The sequence below is a fragment of the Sciurus vulgaris genome (genome assembly GCF_902686455.1).
Source record: "Sciurus vulgaris genome assembly, chromosome: 16".
NCBI classification, from domain to species: Eukaryota; Metazoa; Chordata; class Mammalia; order Rodentia; family Sciuridae; genus Sciurus; species Sciurus vulgaris.
In genome coordinates, this window is record NC_136477.1 from 18,297,415 (window position 1) to 18,315,446 (window position 18,032).

An 18,032-nucleotide genomic window follows, 5' to 3' on the forward strand; every position below is an offset into this window, starting at 1 on the left:
CACAGGTGTGCTTTGCCCCAGAACCTGGCCTAGAAGCTGCTTATGCAGATGGACACAGCTCAAAGACCTCACCTGAGTTGCTCTCAGCCATTCCTCCCCCTGGCCCACCCTGCTGCCCACCTCCTCCTCCCATCCGGTACTCTACTGATTTCTCCCGGGAGCGTAGGGATCTTGGTGCCTGGTCACCACAGTGTCCCAGGGCCCAAGGGCCCTGACTACTGCCAAGTCTCCATGCTGGCAGGTGATTTACCACAGGGCAGCAGTGAGGAACGGGGGCCTGGGATCCTCCCTGCTCTGCTGAACGGTGGCCTGGGTGCTTTTGGCTCCTACCCCGACCTTCAGACCCCCTGGGGTTTCTGGGTTTGAATCTCAACACCCACTGTGATGGCTGCATGATGGATCTGAGTCTGTTTCCCTGAATGCCAACTGAGGCTGAGGTGTGAGGACAGCCGGGAGAGACTGGGCTCCATGAGCTGCAGCTCAGGAGTGTGGGACCTGTGGTGCACACGCAGCAGGGCAGGGCGTCCTTGCAGTAGCTTCTGTTTGCAGACCTTGGTGATGGAGGCTGGGACCCTCCCCTCCAAGCCTTGGTTCCTACCCCCTCCCACCAAAGGGATCCGAGCACAGCACTGGGTGGGGACACCTAGAATAAAGGCATTTATTGACAGGTAAGGGATGCAGGTGCCAGACCTCTGGCCCAAAGAGGGGATGAGGAGCAGATGCCATCCAGGAGGCCAGCACGGTCCCCAGCATTGCGTCTCCGTGTCCAGGACTTGATCTGGGGATGGCCTCAGGCACTGGGAGCGTACTGCAGCACCAGGCGGTCAAAGTCATTCTCCTTCAACAGGAAGGAAGGAAGTGGGAGGAGTGAGGTGGCGGGGAGAGGGGTGTGGAAGGCAGGGGAAGACGGAGAGGGAGAATGCCAGCTGCCAGTTCCGTCTTCTCCAGCCAGGCTGGGGGCTCAGCACAGTTGCGTACACAGACTCACCTTGGCCTGATACTCCTTGATGAAGGGGTGAGACCTGTGGGCATCCTTCAGCTGTGACAGGTAGCGATTGGTCACCTGTGGGGGAGGTGGGGCCGAGTTAGCCAAACATGGGGATCCCAAGGCAGCTCTGACCTGCAGGGGTCCACCGCCTTCCCAGGCAGAGGGGGGCTGCTCTCCACCTCCACGTTCCTCTGCCCCTGGGGACTCCTCACCCATCTAGAGTTGGACTGATGGTGGAGAAGCCTCAGGCAAGGAGTAGAGACACCCATGAACAGTGCCTGGCGGAGCCAGCACTCGGCACAGGGTGAGTCGCACCACAGGGTTCAGGGCAGCAGGCCAGGGAAGGCCCCAGGAGAGGGACAGTGGCCAGTCAGGGGGCAGTGAGGAAGATGGCTGTCTGGGGGGGGGGGGGGGGCTTGTTCTGAGCATGCTTTGTACCATGGCTCCCCGAGGCCTGGGGACTAGAACCTGGACCTCAAGCAGAGCCCGCTCCCAGTCTCAGCCTGAATCGTGGGCCGGGAGTGTTGTCCGGCTTGTCTCCCTGAAACTGGGGTCCAGTGCTCTCGGGATGCTTTCTCTCCTGCACCACCTCTGCCTGGCTCCTGCCGGGGATCTGTCTCAGGGACTGGTGAATGACTGTCACATGGCCCTGGGGCCAGCTGGGGCACAAGCACCTACATGAACTGGTGCCCCAGCTCCTCACTTCTCACCCTCAAATGAGGTGGGCTCAACAGTCATCTTCCTGGGTCTTCTCTGTCCTGTGCCCATGCCCACCCAGAGGGGGCACTGGCTGGGGACCCAGCCCAGTCAGCCCCACCCAGGCACCCCTGAGCCCACTCACCTCCCAGACCCTTAGGACCCACTGACCCACCACCTTGCCCAGAGGACACCCACACCATTGCCTCTTGGGGCCCCTTGGTGAGAGTCGGTTCCTGCCCCTCCTCAGGCTGACCTGAGCCCCTAACCCAACCCTGGTTGGCACTGCAGGGACTGGGACTCCTGCACCTGGCTGTGGCTGGGCTGGTGAGGAGAGGGGCCTACCTCAGGGGGTTTGCCCAGGTGCTGAGACAGGACCACGAGGTTGACCAGCGTCTCTGGATGGCTGCTGTCCTGGAATAGGCAAATCGAGGGGGCAAGGTCAGCAACTCCAGCCTGTCTGTTCACCCCTACCTCAGGCGGGATGGTGCCCTCCCCTGCCCTGGAGTGGACACTGACCCATACAAGGTCGCCCCCTAAGAGGTGGTGCTGGACCCAGAGGCCCCCTCCGGCCACTGCACAGGTGGTACTTCAGGGGTGAGACAGTGCAAGGAGCCAGCAGCCCATGCCTTCCTGACACCCTCTGCTGGCAAGGTCCTCTGCGGACCTCAGTTTTCCCACCTGGAGACCAGCCTAGGACACAGTGGCCTTGCTTGTCCAGAGGGCACATTTACCACACTAATCCACAGTCACCAAGGCCAGACCGAGATGACCTTAGCTTAATGAAATCTGCTGCTAAGAGGCAGACCCACCACCCTGTCTGCTCCCCAGGCCCTTTGGCAGGAAGCTGCTGGAAGATTCAAAGAAGCTTCCTGGCAGGTTACCTCACCCATCCCACCCACATTGGCTCACAGGCACACAAATCCTGGGAACCACTTCATCCAGGAGAGCCAGTTGACTCTTGGTGGCCACAAGGCTGGGATGGCCCTGGTTAGAGCAGATACACCACCAGGAAGCATGCAGGCCCCAGCCCACGGCTGCCCTTTGCTGACTGGGCACAGTTTTGGGATCTAACTACACCATCTTGGGCTCCTCTACTGTAACAGGGACAAGAGCTTGTGCTCACAGACAGCAGGGAGGAGGGGCAGGAGGGACAGGAGAACCTTGGGAACCTGAACAGGAGCACAGGAGGCCTCCAGGGCCACAGCACACCAAGCTAGCCCTGGCTGGCATCTCAGGACAGATCGGAGCTGGCTAACTGAGGTGTAACAAGACATGGAGCATCCCGAGGTGGGGGATAGGACCCTGCCCGCCTCACTTGTTGGGGCAAGGAGAGGGGACACACAGCCAGATGGGAGATGCCACACCTGTCTGGGAGTTCCTGAATGGCTCTGACCACAGATTGAAGGATGAACCCTGGGGCTGGGGATATAGCTCAGTTGGTAGAGTGTTTGCCTCGCAAGCACAAGGCCCTGGGTTCAATCCCCAGTACCGCAAAAAAAATAAAATTAAATAAATAAATAAATAAATAAATAAGATGAACCCTGGGGTGGGGGTGTGGCTCAGTTGTAGAGCGTGCATGGGGCCCTGGGTTCCATCCCCAGCACCACAAAATGAACAGATGGATGCATGGATGAACGGACAGACAAGGCATGAATGCAGACTCTACCTAAGAGTTGTGTCCCCACAGCCTGCCCCACTCTGCAATGATGAAAAATAGCCCAGAAGAGAATGGGGAGAAAAGTTCCTATCAGTGTATTCCCCATCAGCTGAAGATGTTCCCCGCAAACAGAAACCCACTTGACATCCTTTCTGATTATAAAAATAACACAAACTCATCCTAATGGCCTTGAGCCGGGTGCAGTGGCGCATGCCTGTAATCCCAGCAGCTTGAGAGGCTGAGACAGGAGGATATGGAGTTCAAAATCAGCCTTAGCAACAGCGAGGTGCTAAGCAACTCAGTGAGACCCTGTCTCTAAATAAAATATAAAAAGGGCTGGGGGTGTGGCTCAGTGGCTGAGTGCCCGAGTTCAATCCCCAGTATCTAAATAAATAAATAAAAGCACATAACGGCCTTGGGCTCTGTCAGGAGACATCACAGACATCTGGCAGGCAGTACTCATCCTTCCAGACAGGGACAGGCCCAGGGGACACCTCCCGCCTGTAGCCTCTTCTCTAGATCTCTACTGCTGGGCATCTCCTCAATTCCAGATTAGAATCAGATGAGGAGTTGCATTTGAAAGCCCCCAGATCAGGGAGCTGAGGTGACGCTAAGAACAGGCTAGAGCACATGTCTGCTCAGCTCAGGCCAACTATTGGCCAAGGTACCTGGATCCTCCTATTTGCCAGAGGAGCCTCAACTGGGATTTTCATTTGCAATCCCCTGATGTAGGTCTCAGGCAGCTGATGGGGCATTACAATACCCGTGGGGCCACAAGTGAAGGTCACTGCCATGCCCGACTCAGTCCCTCCTGGGAGGGTGCCTACCTTGTCCAGGGCCTCCTGCAGGACACCCTCAGCTGCCTCCCACCGGCCCTGGGCCATGTGGCAGGCCGCCTGTCCATTGAGCAGAAGCAGGGTAGATGAGCACTTGTCCGCCAGTTCCTGGAAGATGTAGTAGGCATCCTGCAGCTTCTCGCCACCCTGAGGGTATAGTGACATTACTGCTTGTCACCCTGCTGCCCAGCCTGGCCCCTGCCTACTCCCCATATAGCCCAGATGTGGCATTTTGCAGAGACAAATGTGGCAAGCTCGGCTCATGGCCCTGCCGACCCCTCCTGGCAGAGACCCTGTGTGGCCGGCAGCCTGCCGACAAGTTCTGGGACACTGGTCACACCATGCCCCATGTGACACCTGGCTCCCTGAGCACTCAGTTTATAGATGTGGAATGAAGCTTCCAGGAGATTCAGTGCACGGGGTGGGGGCAATGCCAGGGACTGTGCTGGGACCACCAGCTCAGGGCTCATCAGAGGTGATATCTGCTCCATGGATAGTATCCTAGACCTGTTCCCTCGCTAACAATACAGTGTGACACTTGCAAGGGGGGGCCTGAGACCAAAAAGGGCTGTGAAAAAATATCCAACTGAGCCAAGCATGGTAATGCACACCTACCATGCCAACTACTTGGAGACTGAGGCAGAAGTGTCTCTGGAGCCCAGGAATTCAAGGTTAGCCTGGGCAATAGAGTAAAGGCCCATTTCAAAAGATAATAAAAAATACAAAATAAATAAAACTATATCAGAAAGCTGTGTTGGGAGTTTGTCCTGGTCAACTAGACGGACTTTAGAAGTGCCTCTGAGTAAGGCTTTAGTCCCCAGAGGAGCAGAGGCAGTGAGTACATTTGGAAGGCCCAGACAAAAGAGTGACTCAAAAAGGAAGCCGAGTTCCAGAAATCAGAAAAGGTGCTGTTGCCAGGAGGGTGGGACGTGGGTAGCGTCAGGGCCAAGGACACCTCCTCAGCTTTGGTGGGAACACTAAGACCCTGCCTGGCCCAGTACCAGGAGTCTGATAAACAAAGCTGAGCGAGCCCCACAAACCCCAGGGAGACCTGGGAGGAGGACGGCTGCCAGGCTGCCTGTGGTCTGGACCCCGCCCCCCAGTTATTCACTCTGGCTCTGGCCACATCACTTGGATTCGAGAGACCTGGGAGGGGGTCAAGATAGGACATGGGCCAGGAGTGGATGAGTCCACAGAAGTGAGGTCCCCATGGCAGCAGGCAGCAGTGGGGCATCAATCCCCATCTTCCCAGACTCTGAAAGGTCAAGAGGCTCACCACAGCCAGGTTGACCCACGCGGTAGCCAGCTGGGTGAGGGTGGCATCCTCATCCTGGTCCTGCATTCTCTTCAGCTCCTTCCTAGGGGTAGAGCAGAGGACAGAGGGCCCTGAATGCCAAGGAACCCACCTGGTGCTCCCCGTGTTCCTTGTTCAAGGGTCCCCAGAGCCTAAGCACTTGCGCACTGCACACTCCCCTGCCTTGCCACACACCCACAAGGGCAGGCCAGGCCCCTCAGAGCTCTGTAGGAGGTCGGGGCTCAGGAGAAGTGAGCTCCTTCTCCATGGGGACAGACTAAGGAAGCAGTGATAGAGGTAGAGTGGCAATAAGTTCTTTTCTCTTCATAGTAGTGCTGGGGAGGAGCCCAGACCTCACACATGCCAGGCAAGTGCTCACCACTCAGCCACACCTACAGCCTGGGAACAATTCTTAGGCAAGGGCTTTGCAAAGTGCAGCAAGGGGGTCCTGAATGGCCCCCACAGCCTCTGACTCAGTGATGCTGCTTCCAGAACCTGAGTGAGGAGAGGACCTAGTGGGGGCTATGCAACACCAGCAACACCAGCAGGTTTGGTCTCCTCTATTCTCTCCGTGAAGCCCACCACACCCTGTAGGCCAGGCCCCACCACCAGCCTCCCAGAGGGAAATAGGCATGGGCAGTAATGCCCTTGACCCTGGTAATGTACTGCAGGGAAGGGTGGATAAAGGATGGAAGTCACTTCAATGCATTAGAAAGAAATAACAAAGACTGAGTAACAGAGGCTCTGGGATGTGGCCAGGCTGTGGCTCAGACACCTCCATCAAACGAACACCTGAGTGACAGCACCAGGTAGACACTGGTAGGGAGGGGACTCACCGGGCAAGGTCCAGGCGGTCCAGCTTCAGCAGGATCTGTACTGTCATGGCCATGCTGTGGAGGGGCAGGTGGGGTCAGCAGACAACCTCAGAAGCACTGCAGGCCCCCACCAGGGACTCATTCCATGTGGTAGCACCTTCCTGAACATTCCTATTTCCTCTACAAGATCTTGGGCCACCAGCCCCATCCTGCAAAGGGGGACACCCTGGCTCCTACACTTCACACCAAGCTTGCTCAGGCCCAGGATGTCCCACAGGGTCTACAGGGAGAAGGCTCCAGGCCCTGGCCCTCTTGCTGTCCACCTGTAGACGGAGCTGCATTGTTCAGGCCTGTGGATGAGAATACCTGCCCTGGACTTCCTGACACCACCCAAAACTGTGGCCCAGGATGAGGCCAAGGAGGAGGGACACAAGCCCACTCCTGTTCCCTGTGGAGGTATCTGAACATGACACCCCCACTCCCCTAAATCCTTCTGCTCCCCTCTCCTCAGTTTTCCACTCAGCCCCCTCTAGCCTGGACCACCAGTTACTCATGGCTGCTGGTCCTTGTGTTTTCCCACCTGGCAAGAGCCAGCAGACCAGTGGATGACAGCTGACTCATCAGTCCCCTGTGCCATTCCTGTTTCTTCCCTTCTTTTCTTTTTCTTTCTTGCTCTTCCCCCCTACCCCAGTAGTGAGGGTTAAACCCTGGACTGCTCTAAACCCTGAGCTACATCTCAGCCCTTTTTATTTTTTACTTTGAGACACAATCTTGCTGAATTGCCCAGGCTGGCCTTGAACTTTCGATCTTCCTGCCTTAGCCTCCCAAGTTGCCACTGGACCTTGTCCTCCCCTCCCCCCTTTTCTTTTTGGTACTGGGGATGGAACCCAGGGACTTGTGCATGCTAGGCAAGTGCTTTACCACTGAGCTTCACCCCCACCCCCCAGCCCAATTTTGGAACTGCTGTGATCCCTACTGGATAGCAATGGGACATGAATAAATACACAGTCAACATGTCAGAAATGATTAATGGAGGGAAGCAAGGTGCTAAAGAGACAGCTCAGCTCATTGGGAGGGATGAGATGACCATGACCTGGATACAATGCAGGCCCAGAAAGGCCCCTGGGGTGCAGGGTGGCCCCAGCCCAGAGTGTGCTGAAGGAGGGCTGGCTGGCCAGTCTGTGGGGCCAGAATGGCACAAGAGACCTGGATTAGGGCCCAGGACAGAGGAGTCGAAGGCTGCATGGGGGTGGAGGGACAGAAGCCGAGAGGAGAGACAAAGATGCTTTCTGCTCTGCCCTTGGGAACAGAGGGTTTTCAGGCCCCAGCGCCGTGTCCTTGGAGTGCCAGCCCAGCCATGCAGATGAGAATGTCTCCTGGCCCAAGAATGGGAGCTGGAGACTGACGGGAGGCCAGGGTCCGCTGTGCTGAGCCACCTCAATCATTTTTCCCACGACAAAAGCCAGTGAGGCCCTATTCCACCTAGAGATGGGGAGGGGTCACTCACTGCCCCTGTGCCATCCCTTCTATGGCTGGAATGTCCCCTCCCAAGCTCACGTGGAAACTTAATTGCCACTGTGAGTCTTGAGACATGGAACCTTTAAGAGGTGATCAGGCGTCACTAGCTCCTCTCTGGAGAATGGGTTGTCACAGGAGTGGGTTAACCATCGTTGGCGTGTCCTGATAAGAGGATGAGTTACCCCACCACCCTCTCTGACCTTCCCCTTCCACCACGTATGTCACGGCACAAAGGCCTTCACCAGATGCCCAAGTCCTACTCTCAGACTTCCTAGCCTCTGGAACCTTAGGCCAAGTATAATTCTGTTCTCCATAAATTCCCAGATCTGCAGTGCTCTGCAATAGCAGCAGAAAACAGACTCAGTCCCCTTGGCTGAGCACGATGGTACACAGCTGGAGTGCAGCTACTTGGGAGGCTGAGGTGGTAGGTTTGAACCCAGGAGTTCAAGGACAGCCTCAAAAAAGAAAAAAAAAGAAAAAAGTCCCCTTGGAGCAGGGCAGCAGCTCACCATTCCAGGCTGTCCCCCTGGTGCAGGGTGCGCAGAGCTGCATCTGGGTTCTGGTCGTGGAAATACACCGAGGCAGCCATGAGCAGGAAGGTGGTATTGGTCACGTCCACACTCCTGCTCATCTCCCGGTCTAGTTCAGCCACGATAGAGTCCCTGCAAGACAAGGCTGCTCAGGGCCCAAGGCCGGGCAGGTGGTAACCTCACATCTGACATGACCATGAAGGGTCCCATTCAACAGGTGTAGATAGGCCCAGAGAGGTTGGGCCAGATCCCTAGGAATGCACAGCAAGTGGTAGAATGGCCCCAGCTGTCTCTGTAGAGCACCAAGCAGCCTCAACATGCCCCAGTGGGTGCAGGCCCTCACACCTGGGTACCAACCTTGTTATCTTCCCATAAAGCACTTCTCAGCCCTCAGGCAGATTGGGAAGCTGAGGCTATGAGAAGTGGGACCAGGAACCCCAGGCCCTGTGGGAGGCCATCATCCGGGAGGGACAGAGTCTGGCTCTACCCAGAAAGCAGAAGTAACCCCTGGGGTCTCAAGTTCCCTCAGTGCTACGAGCCGTGATGCCCACGCCACTCTGGGCTCAGGAGCTCTCTGATGCCTGCTGGGCTGCGCTGAAACGGCGAGCATCACAGGAGGGTCTGGCCTCGGGCAGGGTGGGTGAGGCACAGGGGCCCACGGCCCTCTCCTGTGCTCCAGGGAAGACAACCCATAGGGGTGCAGCTGCCTCGCAGCGCAGGATGGCTGAGAGGCCCTGCTGGAGAATGGGGTGAGCAGCCCCAAGCAAAAGACAGGCGGGAAGGGCCCAATTCCCTAATGCAATGCCAAGGACTAGACATTGTCATGTTTTGCTGTGGGTTCAGAGAGTGCCTCACGCACTGAGACAGGCATCATGATCTCTGCAGTCTCCAACTCCCCAGCCCTGCCTTTCACAGTGCTGAGGATGGAACCCAAGGCCTCATGCACACTAAGCATAGGCTTTACCATTGAGTGACATCCCTAGTCCCCAGAAAGTCCTTTGAAGCAGTGCCCATTGCTACCATGCATGTGAGAGAAACTGAGGCACCAGGAGGTGAGGGAGTGAGGAGGAGGGACGCCCTGTTGGAGGGACATCAGAGAGATCCTGTGGCCCAGGGCCTCCAACGTGACTGGGCCTCACCTGCGACTCTCGCTGGCAAGGTATTCAGCAAACATGCGCACAGCCTGGAGCTCGGGGGCCGAGGAGGGCTTGATCTCATCCAGGACCACACCGTACTTCCTCTGTGGTTAGACAAATACATCAGCGTGTCAGCCCTGCCTGGCCACTGTGAAGGATGTCTGTGTCTCAGCCCAGCTACGAGTGTTGTCCTGGTGCCTCCAGACAGGAAGCCCTCACCCTGCCCGCTCTTGGTTACTTTCCCTGGAGTGCACTGCAGAAGCCAGCACAGCATCACCTGTCACAGGCAGCAGGCAGCTAGTTAGATGTGCCCTCATCTGTTACCCATGCTGCCCACTGCTCTAGCTGGAGATCCAGGAAGGCCACTGTCCCTTCCCAGCTGTCCACTCCTATCGGAGAGGGGACAGATGGAGGTGGGCATGTCACCTGGGGTAGGGCAGCTGATGGGAGGGACCAGCCCTGGGCATGTGCTTCTATAAAGTGATGTACCTCACCCAGCACAGTCTAGCAGGTCCTCCTGCTAACACCAACTGCTGCTGGTGGTCACTTGTGGAGTCAGAAGACTTGTCCTTTGCTGCACTCCTTCCCAGATGGTTTCATTTTATATTACCACATGCTAAATTTTTTCTCCCCAGTACTGGCAACTGAACCCGGGGGATGCTACCATTGAGTTACACCCCCAGCCCTTTTTTTTTTTTTTGAGACAGGAGACAGGGTCTTGCTAAATTGCCCAATGTAGCCTTAGCTTGCAATCCTCCAGCCCCAGTCTCCTGAGCAGCTAGAATTACAAGCGTGTGCCCTTGCACCCAGCTGCTAATTTTTTTTTCCTCTTTAAGACAGGGTCTCACTATCTGGCCCCGGCTAACCTCAAACTGCTGGGGTCAAGTGATCCTCCTGCTTCAGGCTCCTGAGTAGCTGAGACCACCACAGGTATGTGCCATCATGTCCAGCTTGGATGATTTTCTGAACACCAGAATACACTGTTACTGTATTATCAGGGTAATGTGCATTCAAAAAGCCTAGTGCCTGGTGTAGACTGGATGAACTCCAGGCAATAACTTCAATTAATAACAAGCCAAAATTGGTGTACCAACACCTACAGGGCTAGGGGTGTGGCTCGGTGGTGGAGCACTTGCCTAGCATGCACGGAACGTTGGGTCCATTTCCCAGCACTGTTTAAAAAAAAAAAAAAAGTGACCAGGCATGGTGGTGCATGCCTGTAACCTCAGCTACTCAGGAGGCTGAGGCAGGAGACTTGCGAGTTCAAGGTCAGCCTCAGCAACTTAGTGAGACCCCCATTTCAAAATGAAAATAAAAAAGGGGGAGCTGGGAATATAGCAATCCCTAGTTCTACTAAGAAAGAGAGGGCAGGAGAAGGGAGCTTATAGAACGCTATGTACTACTATCTGCTCATTTTATAGACCTAAAGCTGTAATAAAAGAGGGCTGGAGTTTTGGCTCAGTGGTAGCGTGCTCTCTAGCCCACGTAAGGCCCTGGGTTCAATCCTCAGCACCACGTAAAAATAAAATAAAGGCATTATGTCCACCTACAACTAAAAAATAAATATATATTAAAAAAAACTAGTAAAAGAAATAGCATCTATTAATTATCTTTTTAAAGAAAATATCTATTAATGGAGACGCAGGTTCCCTGACCTGGCTGTCCAAGGCTCAGTCACACAGGTGCATATTTATGGAGGCACACTGACTGTGGTTGTGGGTCCTGAAGGCGGGATCCTTGCTATGTCTACCAGTCCCACCATCTGCTCTGTGGCACCTTTCTGCCCCCTGGCCCCTGCCCTGGCACTCTGTAGATTACTATCCTGTTCTAAGGATCATGTCCCCATTCCTGGGCCCACACTCACCTGAGCAAGGTATGCTCTGTACAGGAAAACATCCCTTTCCACATCCCTCTCTGGACTTGACAGCTGTAGGAACAGAGGCAGGTCAGGACAAACAGATCAAGGCATAGAGCACTTTGTACAGTCACGTGACTGATGGGACCTTGGAGGAAGGAGTGGTCAGCCTCCCCAGCAGGGTCCAGGGTTTGAGTCCCAGTCCTGGACCTCAGTTGCCTGTGACCTTGGGTGTCAGGCAGGGTGCTGAGGGCAGGCAGGGTGGAAGGTGCCTGATCTTGTTCGATCTCACCACCACCATAGGAAGGAGGCTTGACTGTCACCCTAGGTGAACCCGTGGGCAGTCCCTAGTCTAAACACACATCAGGGAACCAGGGCAGAGACCACAGCTCTGACAGCTGGACACATGGCCTCTTTCTGCCTTGTTCCCGTTCTGCTTTATTTAAAGACACTTTTTAAAAACAATAAACACATCTGCCTCACTTAGATGACCTGCCCTGTCCCTGATGAGAAGACCTTTCCAAGAGGGCTTGACTTGGCTGCCCCAGTGCAGGGATCTGCCTCCACTGGCCAGCAAGAGCCTGGGGAGCAGAGGCCACATGTCTCAGCTCAGCCACTGCATGCAGTCAGGAACAGGGAGTGAGGTGACCCCTGCCACATACACTTTGGGACCATGAGGAAGCCCCTGAGCCCTGGTCAGGCAGAGAGGCAGGGGACCCTTTTTCAGGAGAGTAACTGTGGATAGGGCTCCTGGGTGCTAGCTGACTTCCTCGGAAGACCTGCAGTGCCTGGGGCATAGTGCAGCTCAGCCCATGGCTTGGGGACACTGGCATAGGCTGCCTCAGGGGCTGGGAGAAGAAGGTACAGTGAGAACAGGTCTTGGTCCTGAAGTTGCCATGCCAACAGCCTACAAACCATGGGGCCTGGGAACGCACACAGTGAGCTGGTCCGTCAGCTGCCAAAACACAGGGACAAGGACCTGGCACCCCATTGCTGGGGGCACGCCAGGACTGCTCTGTCCCCCTGAAGCCAAGAACCCAAGACCATAGATTCTAAGCTCCCTGGCCCTCTTACTTCTCCCCTGCCTGAGAGAGGCATGTGGGCAGCAAATGTGTCCTTGCTGAAGACCTTTGAAACCCTGGCCCTGTCAGACTCGGGCTGGTGTCGCTGAGGCCCTGGTGGCCAGGCTGGTCATCTAACCATGATTTAAAATGTGGAGTCTACTAAATAAGTAGCTCTCAAATGACCCTTAGAGGTGAACACTAGCAAGGACAAACAGCCTGGGGTCTCCAAACCACTTTCAGCAAGAAACAGATAAACGCCAGCTCTTAGTATCTCTGAGGTGAAGACAGTGTGACACCATGAGGGAAATGGGGTGGTCAAGGGCAGAGGCCACCCTTTGGCCTCTGCTGCCCCAGTGCAAAACAGGCAGTTCTACCAGCCCTGCAGAAGCATGAAGGCCTCTGAGATCCCCAAAAGACTCCAAGCCAGAAGTGTGGGAACAAGGGCAGATGTGCGAACTCAGGACCATGAGTAATCAAGGTGCCAGAACCTTAGGCTGGGGTAGTTCTGGAACCTTCATAATTTCCCTCAATATTCATGATTCATTGATCCCATGGAAACTGGAAGGGAAGCCTGCATCTCTCTGAGGCGGGAAAGCAAGATCTAAGGAGTCAGCTTCGAATGAAGTGAGGTTGGTGCAAGATGTTGGCTGACACGCCCACACCAGCATGAAGCCAGAAGTGACCCAAATGCCCAGCAACAGAGGAATAACAGAATAAACTCCAGTGCGTCCCCATCAGGGAAATACAATATAGCAGGTAAAGAGAATGTGGCAGATGGACAAGTACAGGCATGACCACCTGCTGTAGAGTTGGAGCCGACCCTGGCATGGTTCCTTATAGAAGATTCATCTGTCAATTACCTGGGATATCAAAACCCACAGGCTGGACCAGGCCAGCCAAGCAGAGCAGAGAAAGGAAGAAGTTTCATGGGGACTTGGGCAGAATCTATGATGCAAATGGTCAAGATCCCCAGATACATGGAAACAGGGGTGGCCTTTCTGGACAAGTGCTTCTTGGGCACCTCTTACTTACGGTCATCAGTGAGCTGAGGACCAAGAGCTTGGCCTATGCTTTACAGGGGAAGGTCCATGGCGCCACTCACCCCTGCCAGGGAAATGGCCACGCACGCAAGTACAGCCCCAGCTACTAGCCCAAGGCAGGCCAGGCTCACCACCACGCCTGGCAGTCTGCCACCAGCAGACCATCACCTGCAAGCATCTGCTGGACCGGAAGCGGCCTCTGGGAACCTGCTGTTTGGGGTGTGGCTCAGAGAGGCACTGCTAAAAACCGACTGTAGACCTAGTGCCCTTCCTGCCAAGGGACAGGGTAAGAGATGTGGTCAGACATGGTCCCCCACCCCAAGGCCTATCAGGCTGAAATGTTCCAGGAACTAGTGTACCTGCCAAGGAGCTTGCCTGAAGCCCATGCTGAGCAACCATGACACCCTGAGGCTGTAGTCTCCCCTCCAGGCAGGTCCCTACCTGTTAACTGGACTGGTAACGCCTGAGGTGGAGTTGTCAGGAGGCTTGCCTGAGGGGGTACAGGAGGGTCTGAGTGCTGTCCCTGCATGACCAAGAGTGCAGCAGAAGGGCGGAGTCTTAGGCCTGTCCCCACTCACTGACTCAGGTCCTCTGGGAATGGCCCCAGACAGCCAGGCTCATGAGTACTGTGGGGACTCAGGCATCCCAACAGGTCAGCCTCTGTCATCAACCCCAATTGCTCATTAGTCACCTGGGAGCTTAGAAACCTACAAAGTCAGTAGGTCCTTGTCCACCAAGGACACATGCCCCTGGGGTGGTCTCAGATTGGTCCCTCCATGTAGCTCAGAGGTGCAGCCAGGGTTGAGGGATCGGGGTGCTGTGTGAGAAGGTTGGTGATGGGGTGGGAACTCTGTAGCCAGAAATCTCAAGGGATGGTGTCCCCTCCCACTGTTTGTGTGACCCTGAGACACCTGAACACAGCAGACCATCAGGAACTCAAGGGTTTGTTTGTGGTTTTGGCCCCAACCGCTGGGTGGTGCCTGCCATCTTGTGGACACTTGATAAAAGTCTGACAGATGGAGAAATATGAGAGGTGACAAAGTGCTACAATCAACAAAGGGAAAGACACACCAGGTATTGTACCTGGGGTCACCTGAAGTGGCTTATCGGCCTATTTGAAATTGCTGGGGCCACTGACTGGGTGGCTTAAAACAATAACAATTTATTCTCTAGTAGTCCTAGAGGCTAGAAGTCCAAAATCAAGCAGTCACGAGGTGGAGCGCCCTCCAACGGTTCTAGAAGAAGGTCCTTCGCTTCTTCCAGTTTTTGGTGGCTTGTGACATTCCTTGGCTTGTGGCTGTGTCACTCAAATCTCTGTCTCAGTCTTTTCTGTTTTCAATTTCCCTGTTTTTCTCATAGGAAGACACCTGGTATTAGAATTAGGGCCCACCCAAAATCCTGGAGGATCTCACCTAGGGATCCTTCACTTAATTACATCCACAAAGACCCTTTTTCCAAATAAGCCACACTTACGGGCTGCAGGTAGACTATCTTTGGGGGGACACCATACAACCTAGTACATGCCCAAGAGGGGTTGAGGTGGCTTATGGAGCAGAATGAAATCATATCCAATGTCTCAAAGGGGACAGTACTCCCATTCCTCTGGATGCATCAGGGAGAGTATCTGTTTGGTGAACACATCCCTAAGGAGAGGGCACAGGTCTTGGGTTCAGTCAGAGTGACCGTCAGTCTGGTACCTATATTTCCAGTCACTATCTACATAAAGCAGGTCACACTGGTTCTCAGAAGTTTGCGTATTATGATGCAAGAAAATTCAAATGGAACAGAATTCTGGCAGAAGCTGGAAGGCAGAATGTGAGCACAATGCTCTCACAATGACCCTAATGAGCTAGGTGTCATCAGTCCTACTGGAAAGAAGGGGAAACTGAGGCTCAAAGAGCTGCAGTGCCTGGAGTTGAATTCTTGAGCCCAGGTCTGGCTGTCTCTTCTAAGTTGTCAGTACCCAGAGGGGAGGCGCACACAAGTTGTGGGTGAGTGGAAGAAGCCCCCATTGTCCCTGGAGCCTAAGAAGAGCTTCTGTTACATGGAAAAGAGACTTTGCAGATGTGATTAAGTTATAGACCCAAAGATGAGGAGACTATGCTAGGTTATCTGGGTGGGACCTGTCCAGCCACACATGCCTGGAACATCAGAAAACAGGAAAGGCAACAGGAGGGGAAATCCAAGAGACTGAGTTAAAAGGATTCAATGCCCCATGACTGGTTGAGATGGAGGGGCCACACGAGAAGCTGAGGACTGGAGAGAGGCTTCTAGGAGCTTAGGGTGGCCCCTAGTCTATAGGTGGCCATCTACTTGAACTTGCAAGTGGATTTTTTCCCAGAATCTCCAGGAAGGACACAGCCCTGGCAACAACCTGACTTTAGCCTGGTGAGAGCCTAGTTGGCTTCTGACCTCCATAAACTGTGAGATTAATAAACACACATTGCCTTCAGCAGTCATTCGTGGCAGTCACTCCCTCCATCCATATGTAGATCAAAAATATTTTAAAAAAACTGCATCTGGGGCTGGGGTTGTGGCTCAGTGGTAGTGCACTTGCCTAGCATGTGTGTCACTAGGTTCAATTCTCAGCACCACATATAGATAAATTAATAAAATAAAGGCCCATCAACAAGTAAACAAAGTTTTTAAAAATTGTATCTGTATTGAATGTGTACAGAATTTTTTCCTGTCATTATTCCCTAAATAATACAACTATTTCCATAGCATTTACTGTATTATGAACTGTAAGTCTTCTAGAGATGATTTAAAGTCAAGGGAGAATGTGCAAAGATTCTATGGAAGTACTGCATCATTTTATAAAAGGCACTTGAGCATCCTGGAATTTTGGTATCTGTGGAGGCCAGGTATCCCAAATCCACAATCCTGTGGATACTGAGGGATGACTATAATTTGACATAACAGCAAAATAAAATTAGTATTAATGCAAATGTTGCTTCAACAAATCCTAAGTTTCCTGAAGTCTGTTTGAGGTTGTTTTGTTTTTGAGACGGGGTCTCACTGTGTTGCCCAGGTTGACCTGAAACTCTGAGGCTCAAGTACTCCTTCTGCCCCAGCCTCCCAAGTAGATGGCACTAGAGATGTGCACCACTGTGCTTGGCTTTTTCCAGGTTTTATCTCCATCCCACAATGTTCAGGGTAATCAGATTCTGCCAAAGGCCAGCAACAAAGAAAGTCTTCTCGACTTCAGAGTCAAATTCTTCCCAACCCTTTGCAGGTACCAGTAAAGATGTCTACCTCTCAAAATCCAAACCCCTGCCATGGCCCTGAAGGCCCTGCCCATCCCATTCTCTGTCCTCCCCATCATTCATTCCATTTCTGCTATACTGGCTTATGTCTTTTTTATTTTTTATGTTGGAGGTTGAGTTCAAGGCCTGGCACATCCTGAGCACACACTTTAACACTGAGATTCCCTCCTAGTCCTCTGCTTTTTATGCCACGCTGGGTATGGACCCCAGAGCCTCACACATGCTAGACAAGCACTCTACCACTGAGCTACACGACCAGACATACAATTTTTAAAACATTAGGCTGTGATGCCAAGTTCACTGCACTTATACATTTTCCAACAGTTCCTCCTCAAAGTGACAGTAAAGTCCCATCCCTCTTTAAAAGATCCTGCAAGACACATCCCCTGCTGTTGCCTCTCGTCACCAGCTCCTTACTGGCTGGATCTGCCCTCAAACACCCAAACTCATTGCCAACATTCTCCTTAACCATTCCATCGTTCACTGTCTCTCTTGCTAGGCTTAAGTTCCAAGAGAGCTGGCAATTCTGTCTTTTTTGCCTCCCGCTGGATCCAGCGGGAATACAGTGCCTGATCCACGTAAATGCTCAAGGTGGAATGAATGAAAATTAAGCGAGCTTTGGGAGAAATAACCAGGCTAGTCGGGCAGAGTCACATCGGGAAAGTCATTTCCCAGTCTGAGATCTTGGTGTTGTCAAGTGTAAAGTAAGCAACAGTCGCTCAACAAATATGAATGATTTTTTTTTTTTTTTGTCATGGGCCAAAACCCAAAATGAGTATTCCTCGCCGCTCTCTGGCAAGGTGCGTAGAAAGACGATGCCGTGAAAATAGGAAAAGATTTTAGAAGCAGACGGGAGGCTGCTCCAGACCACTAGGAAGCCGCCTCCACCTCTAGCGTCCCCCCGCCCCGGCAAGTCCGCACCTTCACCCGCTGCGCCTCGTTGATACACTGCTGGTAGCTGCCGATATAGAAGGCGTTCTTCACGTCGAACAACTCGTCTACCTCTCCGGAGCCGCCGGAGGCCGGGCCGGGGACTGGAGGTGCCATATCGCGGTCCTCTCAGCCGCTTTACTTCCTGAGAGACACGTCGGCCGGAAACAGGGCCCCGCAAAGGGGCACCATGGGAAATGTAGTTAACGCCTTCGGAGTGGCACTGAATGAGCCAATAGGCGGCTCTTAAACGGAAGTAAGGGGGCGGGAGACGCAAGCGCATCTCGCCAGGCACCTCGGGAGTTGTGGTTTGGTTTGATCCTGCGAGAGTTGGGATTAGGGAAGCTCGATTAAGATGCGGTCCAGGGGCCGGGGTTGTAGCTCAGTGGTAGGGCGCTTGCCTA

General features: G+C 53.8%; 1 protein-coding gene across 2 annotated transcripts; it reads right to left on the bottom strand.

The window, feature by feature from the left end:
- Positions 1 to 634: 634 nt before the first annotated feature.
- Positions 635 to 17,790, bottom strand: COPE (COPI coat complex subunit epsilon). Of its 2 annotated transcripts, XM_079116782.1 has the most exons (10): positions 17,620 to 17,788; positions 11,338 to 11,400; positions 9,477 to 9,577; positions 8,317 to 8,469; positions 6,311 to 6,364; positions 5,457 to 5,538; positions 4,172 to 4,327; positions 2,030 to 2,098; positions 989 to 1,063; positions 635 to 838 (listed from the first exon to the last, which is right to left on the bottom strand). In XM_079116782.1, exons 1-10 carry the CDS (start codon positions 17,743 to 17,745, stop codon positions 791 to 793), a joined length of 927 nt encoding a protein of 308 aa, XP_078972908.1. In that variant the 5' UTR covers positions 17,746 to 17,788; the 3' UTR covers positions 635 to 790. The 2 variants fall into 2 exon arrangements, with proteins under 2 accessions (XP_078972908.1, XP_078972909.1); XM_079116783.1 differs by lacking the exon at positions 4,172 to 4,327 and having other exon boundaries at positions 17,620 to 17,790.
- Between the last annotated feature and the right edge of the window lie 242 nt (positions 17,791 to 18,032).